This window comes from Aedes albopictus, chromosome 3 (genome assembly GCF_035046485.1).
Source record: "Aedes albopictus strain Foshan chromosome 3, AalbF5, whole genome shotgun sequence".
Classification (NCBI taxonomy): Eukaryota; Metazoa; Arthropoda; class Insecta; order Diptera; family Culicidae; genus Aedes; species Aedes albopictus.
This window is the reverse complement of record NC_085138.1, coordinates 25,926,387-25,942,389: the sequence shown is the minus strand read 5'-3', so window position 1 is coordinate 25,942,389 and position 16,003 is coordinate 25,926,387. Positions and strand designations below refer to the sequence as shown.

The 16,003-nt window shown below is 41.3% G+C and overlaps 1 protein-coding gene across 1 annotated transcript; it reads left to right on the top strand.

The window, feature by feature from the left end:
* Positions 1-1,011: 1,011 nt before the first annotated feature.
* On the top strand, positions 1,012-15,620 carry LOC109418408 (putative ATP-dependent RNA helicase DHX57). The gene is made up of 4 exons (XM_019692594.3): positions 1,012-1,210; positions 1,284-3,328; positions 3,397-4,179; positions 14,536-15,620. The coding sequence occupies exons 1-4, from the start codon at positions 1,143-1,145 to the stop codon at positions 15,480-15,482; spliced, it is 3,843 nt and encodes a 1,280-aa protein (XP_019548139.3). The 5' UTR covers positions 1,012-1,142; the 3' UTR covers positions 15,483-15,620.
* The last annotated feature ends 383 nt before the right edge of the window (positions 15,621-16,003 follow it).

Genomic DNA, 16,003 nt, shown 5'->3' with positions numbered 1-16,003 from the left:
CAACCAATACTAGTACTCTCATGAAGGTGACATTACAAGCATGCAACATTTTCCATGCGATGCTACAATTTTCATATCTGCAACATGTCAGCTACATTCTTTCTATTGTTTGACATCCTACCCACATTAGTATTCTATCAGAGGTGATCTTTTGCGGACATGCTACATTTTTCTTGTGATGCTACATTTTTCATGTCATGCAACAACTTTAATGGCATACACCTTTTGTATCATGCAACATTATTGTTATAAGTGACATACAACCAATACTAGTACTCTCATGAAGGTGACATTTTGGAGGCATGCAACATTTTTCATGAGATGCAACATTCTCAATGTCATGCAACGTGTTTTATATCGTGCAATATTTTTAATATCGCATGACACTACATCGCATGACGCCTACATAGGTATTCTTATGGAGGTAACGTTTTGCAGCATGCAACATTTTTTTTTTGCTATGTAACCATGGCATGCAATATTTTTCATAGGAATGCAACTTTTTCACGTTGCGCAACATTTTCAGTTGTTGCGATGGATCGGACACATGTTTAACAGGATTAATCTTTTATCGGTACAGTAGACGTTCGGTCGGTGCAAACGGTTTAACTGCAATGCTTTTTAACTGCAAGTCCGGTAAGTGCAACAATTTTGCAGTTATCGCACCGCCATCTGTCAAAATGATGCGCCATGTTAGCCCAAATGAACAGTCGGATGAAGTTCGCGTTCATTTTACGTCAGTTGATGGTGTATTGACACTGTCAGGCGTTGCAGTTATCGGATTTTCGTTCGCTAAGTGAAACGTAAACATGTTGCAGTTATCGAACGTCTACTGTACAAAGTCACCCCTTTGTTCAAGTACGGTACAAAAACTGGTTGTTAGATTCCCACCAACCAGTAAAAACACGGAAAAATAAAACTGGTTGATGAAAACTGGTTGTTAGATTCACAGAAGTTAACCTGGCGCCCGCACACCATCAAAAGGAAAACAGCTGACTTTGACGGTTCTCCACGTCGCGCGTTGCGTTCTTTTTTCGCATTCTTTTGCGTGTTCGGTTGGTGACGAACGTTTCAGTTCTGTTTCGCCAGAAAAGTGTAAACGATTGCAATAAATTTAGTTGATATTCCTCCGGAAAACCGCAATGGACGGCACCAGCAAACAATTAATCGGCGACTGCTTCCTGCGGACCATCGTGGACGCCCGGTCGACGTGAGTATTTTCGCTTATTCCGACGAAGTCACGCAATGTTGTGAAATTAACATTTCTCGTGTCGTCTCTATAGGAATGCCCCGATCGAACCTCCGCCGACGAAGGCCCCGGTCAAGGTGGAACTGCAGGTGCTTCGGCTGAAGCACGACTCACAGGAGATGGTGATGGATACGCTGCGGGCGATCCACGGCGACTCGTTTCAGCTGGGGGATATATCGTTGTACGAGGACCAGGGCGGACGGATGAAGAAAGCGTACTGGAAGGATCGAGGGAACCTGGTGATCCAGGGGGGTTGTGACTTTTCGGACGTGAAGAAGACGGGGAACTCGAGCGAGGATAAGTTCCGGATGTACGCGCTGATCAAGCTGGGGAGCTATGGATTTGCGAAGGGACACTGCGAGGAAGCGCTGGATCACTGCAAGGGTGATGTGGACGATGCGTTGGCGTTGCTGTTCGAGAAGTATTTTCCGCCGCCGGTGGATTTGTTGGAGCGGGAGTGTGACTTTGGGGAGGAAGAGTTGGAGCAGATGCGAGCGGATGAGAAGGAAGCTCTGGAATCGATCTACGATCGGTTGTTTGTGGAGAAGGAGCGGAAGCGGGTGTGGCAGCTGAAGTTCAAGATTGACCACTTGATGGCGCACAGTCCGTCGGAGGTGAGGAAGATGGAACAGCAGCGGAAGAAGGAAGCGGAGGAGGAGGAACGGAAGCGGCAGTTGGCCGGGAGGAAGAAGAAACCGAAGAAGGAGCCCTGCTGGAACTTTGCCAAAGGGAAGTGCAGGTATGGGAATAAGTGCTACTTTTCGCATGGTTCCGATTCCGAGGGAGAGGAGTCTTCGTCCAAGGAGAAGAAGGACAAACCGGAAGAGGACCCAAATTGGTTCTTTTTGGAGATTCGGTTTCCAAAGCAGAGCAAGTATCCTTATGAAGCGCCGTTGGTGTTCCTGAAAACGACCTGCGCGGACATTCCTCAGCAGTTGATGTTGAGAATTTGTAGGAGATTGGTTCAAGAATCGCTGTCCATCACCCAGGATGGCATGCCTTGTGTGTATTCCATAGCGGAACTGCTTCAGAACGACGAGGAAATTGATCGGTTTATCGAGCTGGATCGGTACCAGTTTCCGGATCCTCGCCGGTCCTTATTCTACCAACCGGAAGTGGACGAAATGAACAATCTCAAGATCGAAGACCTTCCCAGTCACAATCAGATGGGCATCACAAGCCGAACATCCGGTCCCAAGACAAATCCAGAACAGCTTCGGAAGGAGGATTTGAACATCATCCGGAAATTCATGGACAAACAGAATAATGGTGCTTACAAAGACATGCTACGACACCGGAAACAACTTCCGGCGTGGAGCAAAATGAGCGACATCATTGAGGCCATGGAGTCCCACTCGGTCCTGGTGATCAGCGGAGAAACCGGTTGCGGTAAGTCCACCCAAGTGCCTCAGTTTATCCTGGACAATTGGCTCTTCCAGTCGTCCAAGCTGGACGGAAAAGTCCCCCACGTGGAAATCATCTGCACCCAACCAAGGCGAATCTCCGCCATCGGAGTCGCGGAACGAGTGGCGGAGGAACGGGTCGAGAAGGTCGGAAACACCGTCGGTTACCAAATCCGACTGGAAAACAAAATCTCCTCTTCCACCCGTCTCACCTTCTGCACCACCGGAATTCTCCTGCGGCGGCTTCAATCCGAGCCCATGCTGTCCAACGTCACCCACATCCTGGTGGACGAAGTCCACGAACGGTCCGAGGAATCCGACTTCCTGCTCCTGATCCTTAAGCAACTCCTAGAAAAGCGTTCCGACCTTAAAGTGATCCTCATGTCGGCCACTCTCAACTCGAATCTGTTCTCGTCGTACTTCGGTGACGTCCCCGTACTGGACATTCCCGGTCGGACCTTCCCCGTAGAGCAACTCTTCCTGGAGGATATCCTCGAGAAAAGCGGCTTTGTACTGGAAGCCGATTCGCAGTTTTGTCGCAAGCTGCGGAAAGGCGAGGAGGAACAGCTACTGCAGGAGTTGGAATACGCGGACGTAAAAGCTGCGAATGCCGCTCCGGCCAAAACAATCAAGGACGAGAACCTCAAGATGGCCGACATGTTTGCGAGGTACTCCGGTAAGTTTGCACTGTTAATAAGTTGATTTTCAACAGTTTCAATAATCAAATCCCCCTCCCATTTTCAGATTACTCCAAAGCAACGTGCAAAACCCTCTATCTGATGGACCCGCTCCGCATCAACCCGGAACTGATCGAACACGTTCTGCGGTACATCGTCGAAGGCACCGATCATGGTTGGCCCCAGGAGGGTTCCATCGTCATTTTCCTCCCGGGTCTGGCAGAAATCCAAACCATCCACGAAGCCCTCAGCGACAGCAAACTGTTCGGTCCTCGCGAAAACAAATTCATCCTGGTTCCGCTACACTCCACCCTAACCAACGAAGAACAGGCCCTAGTTTTCCGAAAAGCCCCCAAGGGCAAGCGGAAAATCGTCCTCAGCACCAACATTGCCGAAACGTCGGTCACCATCGACGATTGTGTGTTTGTGATCGACTGTGGCCAGATGAAGGAAAAACGCTTCGACTCGAACCGAAACATGGAATCGCTGGACGTTGTGTGGGTCTCCCGAGCGAATGCCCTCCAGCGGAAGGGTCGTGCCGGACGTGTCATGCCCGGAGTCTGCATCCATCTGTTCACGAGACCTCGCTTCACGAATCATATTCTCGGACAGCCCGTACCGGAAATCCACCGGATACCTCTGGAACCGCTGCTGTTGCGGATCAAAACGCTGGAAACTTTGCAGGGCAGTTCGCTGAAGGATGTTCTGATGGGAACGATCGAGCCACCTTCGGAGGAGAACATCGAGGCGGCCAAGAAACGGTTGATCGACGTGGGAGCTTTCGATTTGGGCGAGAACCTGACTTCGCTGGGGCATCATTTGGCCACGCTTCCGGTGGACGTTCGGATAGGTAATGTAACATTTCCGTTTCATATGCAATGTGTTCCTCTTTTGGGTATTCGCTTACTGGTCATGTATATCTTTTTCATACACATATGACGCTCTATAGCTTCTATAATAGTTCCTTTGGCATTATTTGGGAGCAATTTCTAAAAAGAAGCATCAAACAAAGTTTCTGGTAAAATTTCAGGAATCTCTAGACTAGACCAGACCAGACTGCTTTCAACAATATTTTGTTGAATTTTGCGTGACCTTATTTTTGTTTTTAGTGAAGTGCTACTTCCAGTCATTAAAAACGTCAATACTGAGTAATTTGTTTCCAGTCTTATATGAACAGGAAACCCAGCAAAGATGGGAGTATTATGCGAGTGGGAGCAGCAGAGGTTTCAATAAAAACTATCCTCATAAGCGTTATGTATACATTTCAGAGAGAATCCTTAAGGACATTTACCAGAAAATTTATAAAGGATTCCTCAAGATAGAAATTTACAACGTCGCTCGTGTCTTCTAAGTATATTCTTTTCTAAAACTCCTTTTAGATCAGTGCTGTCATGGTGAAATCTAAAAAAATTGCTGCAGGTTTGTTAGGATTCTTTTCAAGAACTTTTCCAGGGATTCTTTCAGGCGTTTCTTCAGGAATTCCTCCAGAAAATTCTTAAATAGATTCTTCTGAAAATTCCTCCAAGGGCTTCCCAGAAGATTCTCAGATATTCCTCCACGGGTGGGATCGTAAACTTCTCTAGGTATTTATAAAAACTTTCCTTCGGGGATTCTTGATTTTTTCCTGATGACCCGTAAAAAAGCCCTTCAGAGATTCTTTCAAGAGTTCCTTTAAAAATCACTGCAGGATTTAGTACTTGACATTGCCAAAAAAATTCTTCTAGAATTTCTCCAAAGCCATCTCAGGAGTTTTTTTTTTCTACCCCTCTGTTGGGGAAATTAAGCTACAGCGTCCAATTAACTGAACCTTTGTGGCGAATCTCAGGAGTCCTTCCAGGTATTTCCCAAGGACTTCTCCAGGAGCTCTTCCAACGATTGTTTCTGAAATTCTTTCAATAAAATTAAATCTCATCAGGAAATTTTTAAACATTTGCATAGAAATTCCTTCAGAAATTCTCAAAGAATAACTACAACATGTTTTATGTAATTTCATAAAACACTTCTGTGAATATCTGTGGAGGAATATTTCAAAAAATTGCCGGAGGAATCTCTAAAGGAATCCCAGAAAATATTTCTGAAAGAATCGTAGAAGGAATTCCAAAAAGGAAGTTTGTTGGCATTTTTTTCGGTAATTCCCAGGGGGATTGACATTTCTTTTTCTATTCGGGAAATCCGCATTTATCCGTTCCTGCTAACCGAGCAGCAGTTAGACGCGAATAATGATGGTTAGCAACGGATAAATGCGGATTTTTTCGGTTAGCAAAGGAAATGTCATTTCTCCGGCAATCCCTGACGAAATTTTCTAAACGATTTCCTGAAAATTATGAAAACCAAAAAAAATCCATGGAGTTTAAGGTAATCTCTTACTGACATTAAAGGAAAAATCTTAAAATATTGAAGTGATATTTCAGAAGGAATTTCTTAGTAAATTTTAGATGGAATCTATAAAGGAATTTCTGGAAGAATCTTGAAGGAATTCCTTAGATATTCTTGAACGAATCCCTGCAGAATTATTTGAAAAAATCCCAGGGAATTTTCTGGAATTATTCTAGAAAGAGTTGCTAAAGAAATTTCTGGAAACTCTCCCTCAGAAACCCTTGGTGAAATTTCTACAATGATTTATTGATAAATATTTAGAAAAATTCCAAGAGAAATCTCGTATCAAAATTTATTAAGGATGTTCTGAAAGATTTCCCAGGGGAATTAATGAAATTTTTTTAAGGAATCCCTGAAATAATGTCTGCAAAAATACTTTAACATCTGTAAAGGTTTCTAGAAATCTCAAAGGGAATATTTGTAAAACTTTCTAGAAATTGTTACTGGAGTTATTCCTAAAATTCTCAAGGAATCCGCGTGAAAATTGCTAATAGTATGCTTGGAAGAATTTCAGGAAGAATTTCTGGTAAAATACATGGAGGAATACACGGAGAAACTAATAAAGGAATATCTATATGAATTTTTGCAGAAACCACTGAAATAATATCTACTGGAATCACTAAGCAGAATCATGGAAGTTCTGAAAAGTTTCCTGACGACACTCCATGTACAAATTTATAGAAGAAGAAAGAATTTTCGGAGGAATTCCTGAAAGAACCCTGGGATTACTATGTAAATATAATTCCTGGAGTTATTTCTGAAGAGGAAATGTCCATAAGTTACGCCACGTTTCGAGAAGGGAGGGATTCCGAAAAGTGTGATTATTCCAGAGGAGGTCCTATACAAAAAGTATGCCATAGGGGGAACGGGGTTTGAAAATGGGCATTTTTTGCGTGATTTAATTTATGGAATTTCTAATAAACCAATCGAACCATTTCAGGATGTTCTCCATAGAAATTCATTGGAAAATTTATGGAGGAACTTAAGGCATCTCTAAAAAGTATTTCTCAAGGAACATTCTATTTTTTTAAGGAGTCCTTTGAAAAATTTATGGAAGAATTCTGGACTCTTCATTTTCTAAAAATAAAATGCTGTTAGAATGTCTGGAATCCATGGATGGTTTTCTGAAAGATTCTCCTGAAAGAATCCAGGATGAATCGGAGTACAATTATCGGGAGGAATGCTGGTAGCAATCTATGAAACTTGAAGAAATCCCTGAAAAAAAAAACAACTTAAAAGGAGTCTCTGAGAAATTAATCTTTGATGGAAATCCCGGAAGAATTCCCGAAGAAATCATTAAAACAATCCTAGAAGCACTTCCTGAAAGAATCTCGCGGAAAAAATCTAAAAGAATTCTGAGTGAAGTCTCTAGCTACACACATGTCTAGCAAGTAAGAACTTAAAAACTTCACAGAAAAATCTGTAAAGAAATCCCTACAAATATCGGGATGAATACCTGAAAGAATGCTAGAAGGAGTCCTGTGAAAAATCCATAGAGGAATCTCGGGAAGAATCCTTAAAAGACTCCCTGAAAAAATAAGCTTGAGAAGAATCCCGAAAGGACTTAATGAAGCAATCCTGGAAGCCTGGCAGAATTCCCCGAAGGAATCCCTATAAAATTCGGAAGCAATCCTTGAAAAAAGTGCAAAAGGAATCCTTTTGAATATCCTAGAAAAATCTCTGCAAGATTTCTGAAATCATTGAAGGAATCCACAGAGGAATCTTTAAAAAATCGTAAGAATCGTAGAGAAACCCCCTGGAGAATTATCTGAAGGAATCCCAGGAAAAATCCTGAAAGAATTCGTTGATATGTTCGGATCGATACTTACTTAAGACACTGTAGGACTATTGTTAAGTCTACTTTATTGATAGATGGTCGGGACGCAAAAGAGAGCTTCTCTAGTGCGCACCGTGCTTATATATATTTACAACCGGAAGTTCATTCTATTACAATGAATGGTGTTCATCTCTACATCATAATACAATTTCAAGATACTTGTACAATAGATGTTTGATTTCAAGATTAGTTCATCTACAATGGGCTAAGCCTATACACTACATTCGTGATGGCATAATTGAAAGATTCTGAAGAGGAGCTTCGAAGGAATACTTGGACTATCTCCTTAACCTTAACCTTAACCTTCTTCGTGCATTAGCTGACGCTCACCCCGCTGACGTAGTGCAAGTTTAGGGGTCATAATGACCCCAATGTACGACCAGGGTGAAAGAAAACCCGGGAGCATCAAAGAAGGAATCACGATAGAAATTTTGGAAGCAATCCATGAAAAGATTCAGGAGAATTCTTTATAGGAATTTAAATAAATTTAGAGAATAATACCTGAAAAATAAGTAGAAGAAATCGAGAATGATCCGTGAAAAGCCAAGGGCTGAAAGTCTCTATGATAAAGATAAATCAAATAAATCATGATCCGTGAAGTATGTAATACCGGCAGGATTTTATGATGAAGGGAATACGGGGAGGGGAGGGAGAGTAATCAATGAAGAAATTCCGGAAGGAATTGCTAACGGAAATCCAAAAAGAATTTCAGAAAGATCTTTTGACAGAAATTTGGAATAACCGATAAAGAAAACCCCGGCAATTAATGAATGAATCCCAGGAAAAATGGCAAAAGAATCGCAAGAGAATTCATTGAAGAAATCCTGGGGGGAAATCCTTGATACAAACTCAGAAGAAATTTCTAACGAAAACCCAGGAAAAATCCTCAGATAACCCTATGAGAAATCAGTGAAGGAATCAGAGAATCTCGGAAGGAATATTTTAAAAATGCTAGAAGTAGTCGCATAACAAATCTCCAAATTAATCCCTAAGTAAATCTCGGTAGAAATCCGATAAAAATGAATGACAAAATCGCAGGAGATATGAACGGAGGAATTCATAAAAGGAGGCCAGAAGAAATTCCTGGAGGAAATCCGGAAGAAAACTCAGGAAGAATTCCTGTTGAAATCTCAGGAATAATCTGTAAAAGAACTTTAAAGGAAATTCTCAAAGGAATCTCGGAATGATCCTTGAATAATTCTTGGTATGAATCTCTAATTGTGACCACAGAAGAAATAGCTGTGGAAATCGCGGGAGAAATATCTAAAGGAATGCCGAAAGAATACCCACGAAGAGTCCTGGAGAAGTCTTTTATGCAGTTTCAGGACTAATCTTAGATCCCGGAAGATATCCTGAGGGAAATCATCGAAAGAATCCCGGGAGGAAGAATCTCTGAAAGAATCCTAGGAGGAATCAATGAAAGAGAAAAGTTCCAAACGGAACTTCATAAAAAAAAAAACTGGAGAAAAACTTGGCAAAATCTTGGAGGAACCCCTGAAAAGAATCACATTAAACCCGGGAACGATCAATGAACCAATCCCGGAAGTTATCTCGGGGAAATCGTTAAAAGTATCCCGGGAAAAATGCTGAAAAAAAACCCTGAAATACCTCGGGAGGAATCTCTGATGAAGACTCAAGAGACCTTTTTAAAGGAATACTATAAATATTGCGAAACTCACCGGAACAATCCGTTCCCAGCCTACAGTAGAATCACTTGGCATTATACAGGACTCACGATCAAGGCGACTTACTCCGCCAAAGCTCCTTTCCTCAATGAGGCGGTATAGCACTGACTGACAACGTCGGCATGATGCTTAAGCAATTGCTGTCACTGATGCTAGGTAGGGGAAGGGCAGGCAAGGGGAATGACACTATCGTTGCTCACACCCCACGAATACCGTGAGAAATCAATGAAAGCCAGGGCGGAATCCCCGGGAGAATCCCGGACAAAGATTTGAAGGAATCTTTGGAGAAATCCCTGATAGTATTCTGTAGAAACTCGTGAAAGAATCTCAGAAGGAATATCAGGAGAACTATTGGAAGGAATCCCTACAGGATTCTTTAAAGGAATTACAAGATGAAACCTAGAATCCTAGGTGAAACCCATGGAGAATTTTCGGGAATTGCTAAATATGTATTTTCATAGCTAAATTTGTGCGGGAGATCCTGTATATAGACCTATGTAGATACCTATCTGTGATATAAATTACATCAAGTGCGTTAATTTTTAACTGGAAATTTTTTCGGCCTATGGCTCTTATACATTTGAACGGTTTTGCTCAAGATCCCATCATTATAATGTTTTCCACCTCAGTGCCACCTGTTCGAAGGATTTCTTACATATAATTACATTACCGGGTTAAGTTTGTCCAGATAAACATATTTACAGTAAACACCAAATTTGTATCTTTTTGTAGGGTTGAGATATTATCAATAATTCAAGATATTACCCAAACCAATTATACTACCATCTAAAGAGAAAAAATCTAAATAAGGATCATTTGATTAGAAGATTCACACATCCGTATGAACAACTTCGCCGAAGACACCAATTTCAAATTTTAAACCATGATGAAGATATCAAGGAAAACAAACGTTTCTCCACCTAGTGAGCCAATTAAGCGTTATGCAAGGTTTACCTGTATGGGTAAGCCTGCACTGAAATAAATTTTGTTGTTGTTTCCACCGAATCCATGGTAAAATTAAGAACTGTACCAACAATTTTCAACCGAATGCAAAATTCTGTTAATTGTACTGAAACATTGTCAATATTACCATGCGTGAAGTACCATTGACTAAAAACATTCTTGATGTTACTATTTTGACATTGTATTTTTGACTATGTTTATCTAAGACGCGCAACATTCAAGTCTACATGGTCGAAATTACAATGCCCAAATAGTAGAACCAAGTGTGTTTTTAGTCAACAGTAATACACGCATGGTAATATTGACAATGTTTCAGTACAATTAACAGAATTTTGCATTCGGTTGAAAATTGTTGGTACAGTTCTTAATTCTACCATGGATTCGGTGGGAACGACAACAAAATTTATTTCAGTGTGGCTTACCGGTTAAGCCGAGATGAAGAAATCGGCCCTAAGTCTTTAACAATTCGTGCCCTGACTTCGTCAGCTTTCCATGTAGAGTTTGATTGAGTTCAAAATGTGGGGCTCACGTGCGTGGAAAAAGTGTGCTGATTTATAACTTGCTGGTGGCACCCCTTTTGAAATTGCACCGGAATTCCTTCCGCGGATTCTCCATACACTTTTTCCAAGACTGTTCCGGAAGTTTCTTCTGGGATACTATCTACTATCAGAAGATCCCTCTGGGACACTCCAGAGAATTTCTTCTGAGTTTCCTTTGTAGGTTCCATCTGGGGATTCTCGAGAAAGTCTTCCTCCATTTGTTCCTTCAGAGATTTGTTCTGGGATTTCTCAAGGAGGAATTTTTCAGGAACTGCTTACAAAATTCATGCAGGGATTCTTTCAAGATTACTCCAGAAATTCCATGAGAGATACATCCAGGAGCTCATTCTAAGATTTCTTCAGAAATTTGTTTAGGAATTCTGAGTTTCACTTATGAAATCCCTTCAGGAACATCTTCCGGGATTCCTCCAGGAATTCCTTCAACGATTCTTTCAGGAACTATTTTCGGAATTCTTCCGGGAATGTCTTCTGAAATTCTTACAAGAACTTTTTCCGGAATTCTTTTAAACTCATTCCAGTATTCCTCCGTAAACTTCATCCGAGATCAAGGATGGAAATCTAGTGATCATGATAAGATCCTGAATGTGTCGCGGTTGAAGCGCATCGCGCGATCATAGCAACAACGATAGAACCTTGTCGTCAAGTATTATAACAAACCACGCTCCGCGAAAATTGAATCGCGAGGCATGTGCGGCCATGATGTGATCGTTATCATGAAATCGAAATGATAAATGTCGAAAATCATACACTTTTTGTGCATTCTTGGTGCTCCAATATCAAGATATGCCAATGAAGAATGTATTGTTTTCCATCATGAATTCCGTTTATTGGTCCATAAATGGTTTGAATCGTAATGAATAAAATTTATCGCGACTTGTAACATGATCCGATAACACAGCGCAACATTTTTTTGTCTCAAGAGCAAACTTATGTGTCTCCGAAGGATTTTGGGCCGCTGAATCCGAATCTGGACTCAGATTTGCTCCAACACGTCACATTTTTGAGCTATACCTCAATTTATAGGGCAAAATATGCGATTTTGGACTTTTTTGATTGCAAGCCATTAAGCAAGGAAATATTTTTTTAAGCAATCAAAAGGTTAATTGGTCAATTAACATCTAAATAACACGACTCATGCAAAATATTTCGTTTTACCTAATCAAATTTGATAGATTCAAGCATTTTATGTTAGTATGAAAACTTGCATACAACTTTTGGAGGGTGACTTGTATGGGAAATATCGTACCTACACTCTAAAGAATTTTCACGTCCGATTTACGTGAAATATCACGTAGCTCATCCTTATTCTCAAAACCTCAAAAGTTACGTGATGTCAGTAACTGTCACTCGAAAACCACGTCGTATGTACCGCCATGTTGAGTTAAACCCACCTTATTTTCACGTAAATGATTTCAATGCGTTTGTGTTGGTGTACTTCCTACTTGGAAGTTTCCGCGAAACGAAAGTTACGTGAATTTCAGGTGTGCAAAAACAATTCAATATGGCGTCGAGAAGTAGATTGACGCAAGAACTGCATGCTGATTAAGAGTTTCTGTGCAAGTTGCTGCAAATATTGAGGTAAATTAATTGTTTAGGGCAATTTATTGTTATTAATTATAAGCAGTTGTATTTTCAATAATTTTAGGAGCTGAAATAAGTATCTGACGGAAGTTTAGTTCAACGAGTGTTTGCTCCTGGACCTTGGGCTGGGCTTCGAAGATTTTCCGTCAAAACCCCGAGATTTGTTTTGTATTATCCCATCTCAAAGGATCATAAACTTATGTAGATGGGCTTTGGACGAAGGTGTAGATTTATTCAATAATAAAACAAACTGATAAGATTTTTCTTTGTTACATATTGGTGCCAGCTTATAGCGTATTTGAAAAGGAAAGAGTTTTTAAATCCCTATACAAATGCAACGAAATTAAATATTTATTTGAAGGTAAGCTTTTAATGCTTCTTCATTACATTTTGGAAGGATTTAAAATCTCTCGCCTCTTCAAATACGTTAGAAGCTGGTGCGGCTGCTTTATTTTCATTCAAAAATCATGAACAAATTAAGTGAAATTCATGTAGAACATATAAAGTTTTCACGTAAAAGTTACCTGAAATATCAGTATCACTCATCCACATTTCACGTAAACGATACGTAAAATGCCTGTCAGATTTACCTGATTCATCACGTCGATTAGCAAAGCTGAAATTTGTCTAGCTACCTGACATTCCGGCGAAGGTTACGTGAAAAATATTGTGGACGAAAACTACCTATCTTTTCACGTAAATCGGACGTGAAAATTTTTCAGAGTGTAACATAAATCGCTTAAGGGCGGACGGGACGGTCGAGGAAATATCCGCCATTGCTCTGTGGCTACTAAGATGGTAATCTCAGATTCTACTTCATATTTTGCAACAAAAACCTATCATTGTGTATGCTCACTTGCAGTGCATATGCTGATTGGTTTTCAACATCTTCAGTGCGATAGAACTCGAGATTACCATCTTCAAAATCGCGAGGCAAATTGTTAGAAAGAGAGGCAAGATAGGAAAAATAACACGGCGTCCCGTTTCACCTTAAAACTATCAAATTCGATTTGGTAAAACGAAATATTTTGCATGAGTCGTTAATTTAGATGTTCATTGACCAATTAACCTTTTGATTGCTTAAAAAAATATTTCCTTGCTTAATGGCTTGCAGTCAAAAAAGCCTAAAATCGCATATTTTGCCCTATAAATTGAGGTATAGCTCAAAATTGTGACGTGTTAGAGCAAATCTGAGCCCAGATTCGGATTCAGCGGCCCAAAATCCTTCGGAGACACATAGATTTGCTCTTGAGACAGACAAAAAGTTAATTTTTGTTACGCTGTGTAACCTGTGATCCCATGATAAAGAGTGCATCAGATGCTTTGATTGCCTGTGATCCCATGATACAAGCACGGGGCGTGGGTTCCGGCATCATGCTACTGCAAGAGCAAAGGCAATCTTGGATTGCTCGTATCCTGTATTATTTATCCCTAGAAGTGATTTTCTTCCATCCTTGTCCGAGATTCTTTCAGAAACTACTTTCGGGATTGCTTCAAGACTTCTTTGCGGGATTCCTCCGGAAAATCCGTCTGGAGTTTATTAGCAAATAACATTTACATGACATTTCCCATACTTTTAAAACTTCTCTTGAAACTTGCAATGTAGCTTAATGATAAGTTGTTTTGAGCATGAGATTATCAATTCAATAATTTGTTTCGAAACAATAACAATCAAAACATGTTAAGCATTGTTCATTGGATTGTTAACCTTACGACCACGAAGCCCACGTAGTAATTTAATATACATATACTGCCGTGAATCGCAAGTCAGTCCCATCTGTAAAAAGCAGGCATTGAGAAAATGGACTCTGAAGTTTTCAAATTCGATTTCTATGTGAAACTTTAAAAAATCGCCATGAATTGAAAACTTCAGCGATTATCATGAAACTTTCACACATTATTTCAAACGTGAAAACGTAACAGTGAAAAATATAAAACTGGCTAAAATAGTGTTCAGTTTTGTACTGGAAGGTACACAAGTTCGTAATGGGACTGACTTGCGATTACATTTCATTATGGGACAATCTGACTTGGTGTTGTTTTTTAATTTTACTGAACAAACTATATATTTTTATTCACGCAGCTGAAAGATCATCTCAAGAAAGATCGAAAACAGTCATTAACTCATTTTTGTCCAAAATGCAGATGGGACTGACTTGCGATTCACGGCAGTATATGGAATACCATTTCATTTCTCTTTACAGGTAAACTCATGCTTTTCGGAGCCATCTTCCAGTGCCTAGACAGCGTCCTAACCATCGCCGCTTGCCTCAGCTACAAGAGCCCCTTCGTGTCCCCGTTCACGAAAAGAGACGAAGCGGACAGCCGGAAACGCCAATTCGGCATCGCCAACAGTGACCATTTGACGATGCTCAACGCCTACCGGAAGTGGAAGGAAACTACCAAGCGAAGTCGATACGCCGCCCATTGCTACGCCGAGGAGAACTACTTGTCCACGAAAACCCTCCAAACGATAGGTGAAATGAAGTATCAATTCTTGGAACTCCTGGTCTCCATCGGCTTCGTCCCGATCGATCTCAGCGGTCGCCGGGGGAAGTTCGTCAAAGACGAACTCCTGGAGCTCACCGGATCCGACATCAACTCCAACGGAGAAAACAACCGCCTGCTGGCCGCTATCCTCTGCGCCGCCCTCTACCCCAATGTGATCAAGGTCCTCACCCCGGAAAAGTCCTTCATCAGCGGAGCCGGCGGTGCCGTCCCTCGACTTCCGCAACCGTCCGACCTGCGGTTCAAAACCCAACAGGATGGATACGTATTCCTACACCCCTCATCCATCAACTCCAAATTCGGCCACTTCAACTCTCCCTTCCTAGTCTACCAGGAAAAGGTCAAAACCTCGCGGATCTACATCCGGGAAACGACGATGGTCCCCCTGCTTCCCTTGGTCCTCTTTTCCGGCAGTGACCTACGGATAGAACTGCACGGAGGAGATTTCGTCATTTTGCTGGAAGATGGTTGGATTGCGTTGCAGGCCGAAACGCACCAGGTGGCGGAGATGATGAAGTTCCTGCGGCTCGAGTTGGCCAAAATGCTGGAGTTGAAGATTAGCGACCCGTTGCTGAATTTGGCGAATCACGAACAAGGACGCAAAGTGATCGGGACGATTGTGCAGTTGATAACGAAGGAGTAGGGTTGATTTTTGGATATGTGACTATAACGTACTGTTAGTGTAATTATTGTATCCCAGTTACTTGTACTTTGTATACAAATTGTTGTGCTAATGAAACATAAGCTGTAAATGTATATTGAATTATATTTATTATTATATCAAAGCATTTCCGTTTTATCATTCATTTACTTCTTCCCACTTCTCAGAATCTCCTATCCTTATTTCTTCGTAGAATGAGGGTTTACGCTTTATACAAATTTTGAGCATTTTGTATGGATAAAACTATACGTGGGGGGTGGGGTCGGTGAACAAAAAAAATAGTCTGCGTAGTTTATAGATAGCGCCTTACCGGATTCCAGCTGCTTCATAAACGATACAAACGAAACAGCTACGCTACCTTTACGTCGGAATCGCTCAGCAAACGATCCGAATTCCACTTCGATGCTGCTCAACGCAACCCATGTTTGCTTCCGGGATGTCCGGTGGATTGGCCCACCACCAAACGTCATCACGAATCCGGAATTCTTCCGGGGTTTTACATC

What these genes read in the sequence shown, in the direction of transcription:
- LOC109418408 (XM_019692594.3), top strand. Translation starts at nt 1,143, where the DNA reads ATGGACGGCACCAGCAAACAATTAATCGGCGACTGCTTCCTGCGGACC. An exon ending in CATGTTTGCGAGGTACTCCG is followed by an intron (nt 3,329 to 3,396) that starts GTAAGTTTGCAC and finishes TCCCATTTTCAG; the next exon opens with ATTACTCCAAAGCAACGTGC. An exon ending in TCCGGTGGACGTTCGGATAG is followed by an intron (nt 4,180 to 14,535) that starts GTAATGTAACAT and finishes TTCTCTTTACAG; the next exon opens with GTAAACTCATGCTTTTCGGA.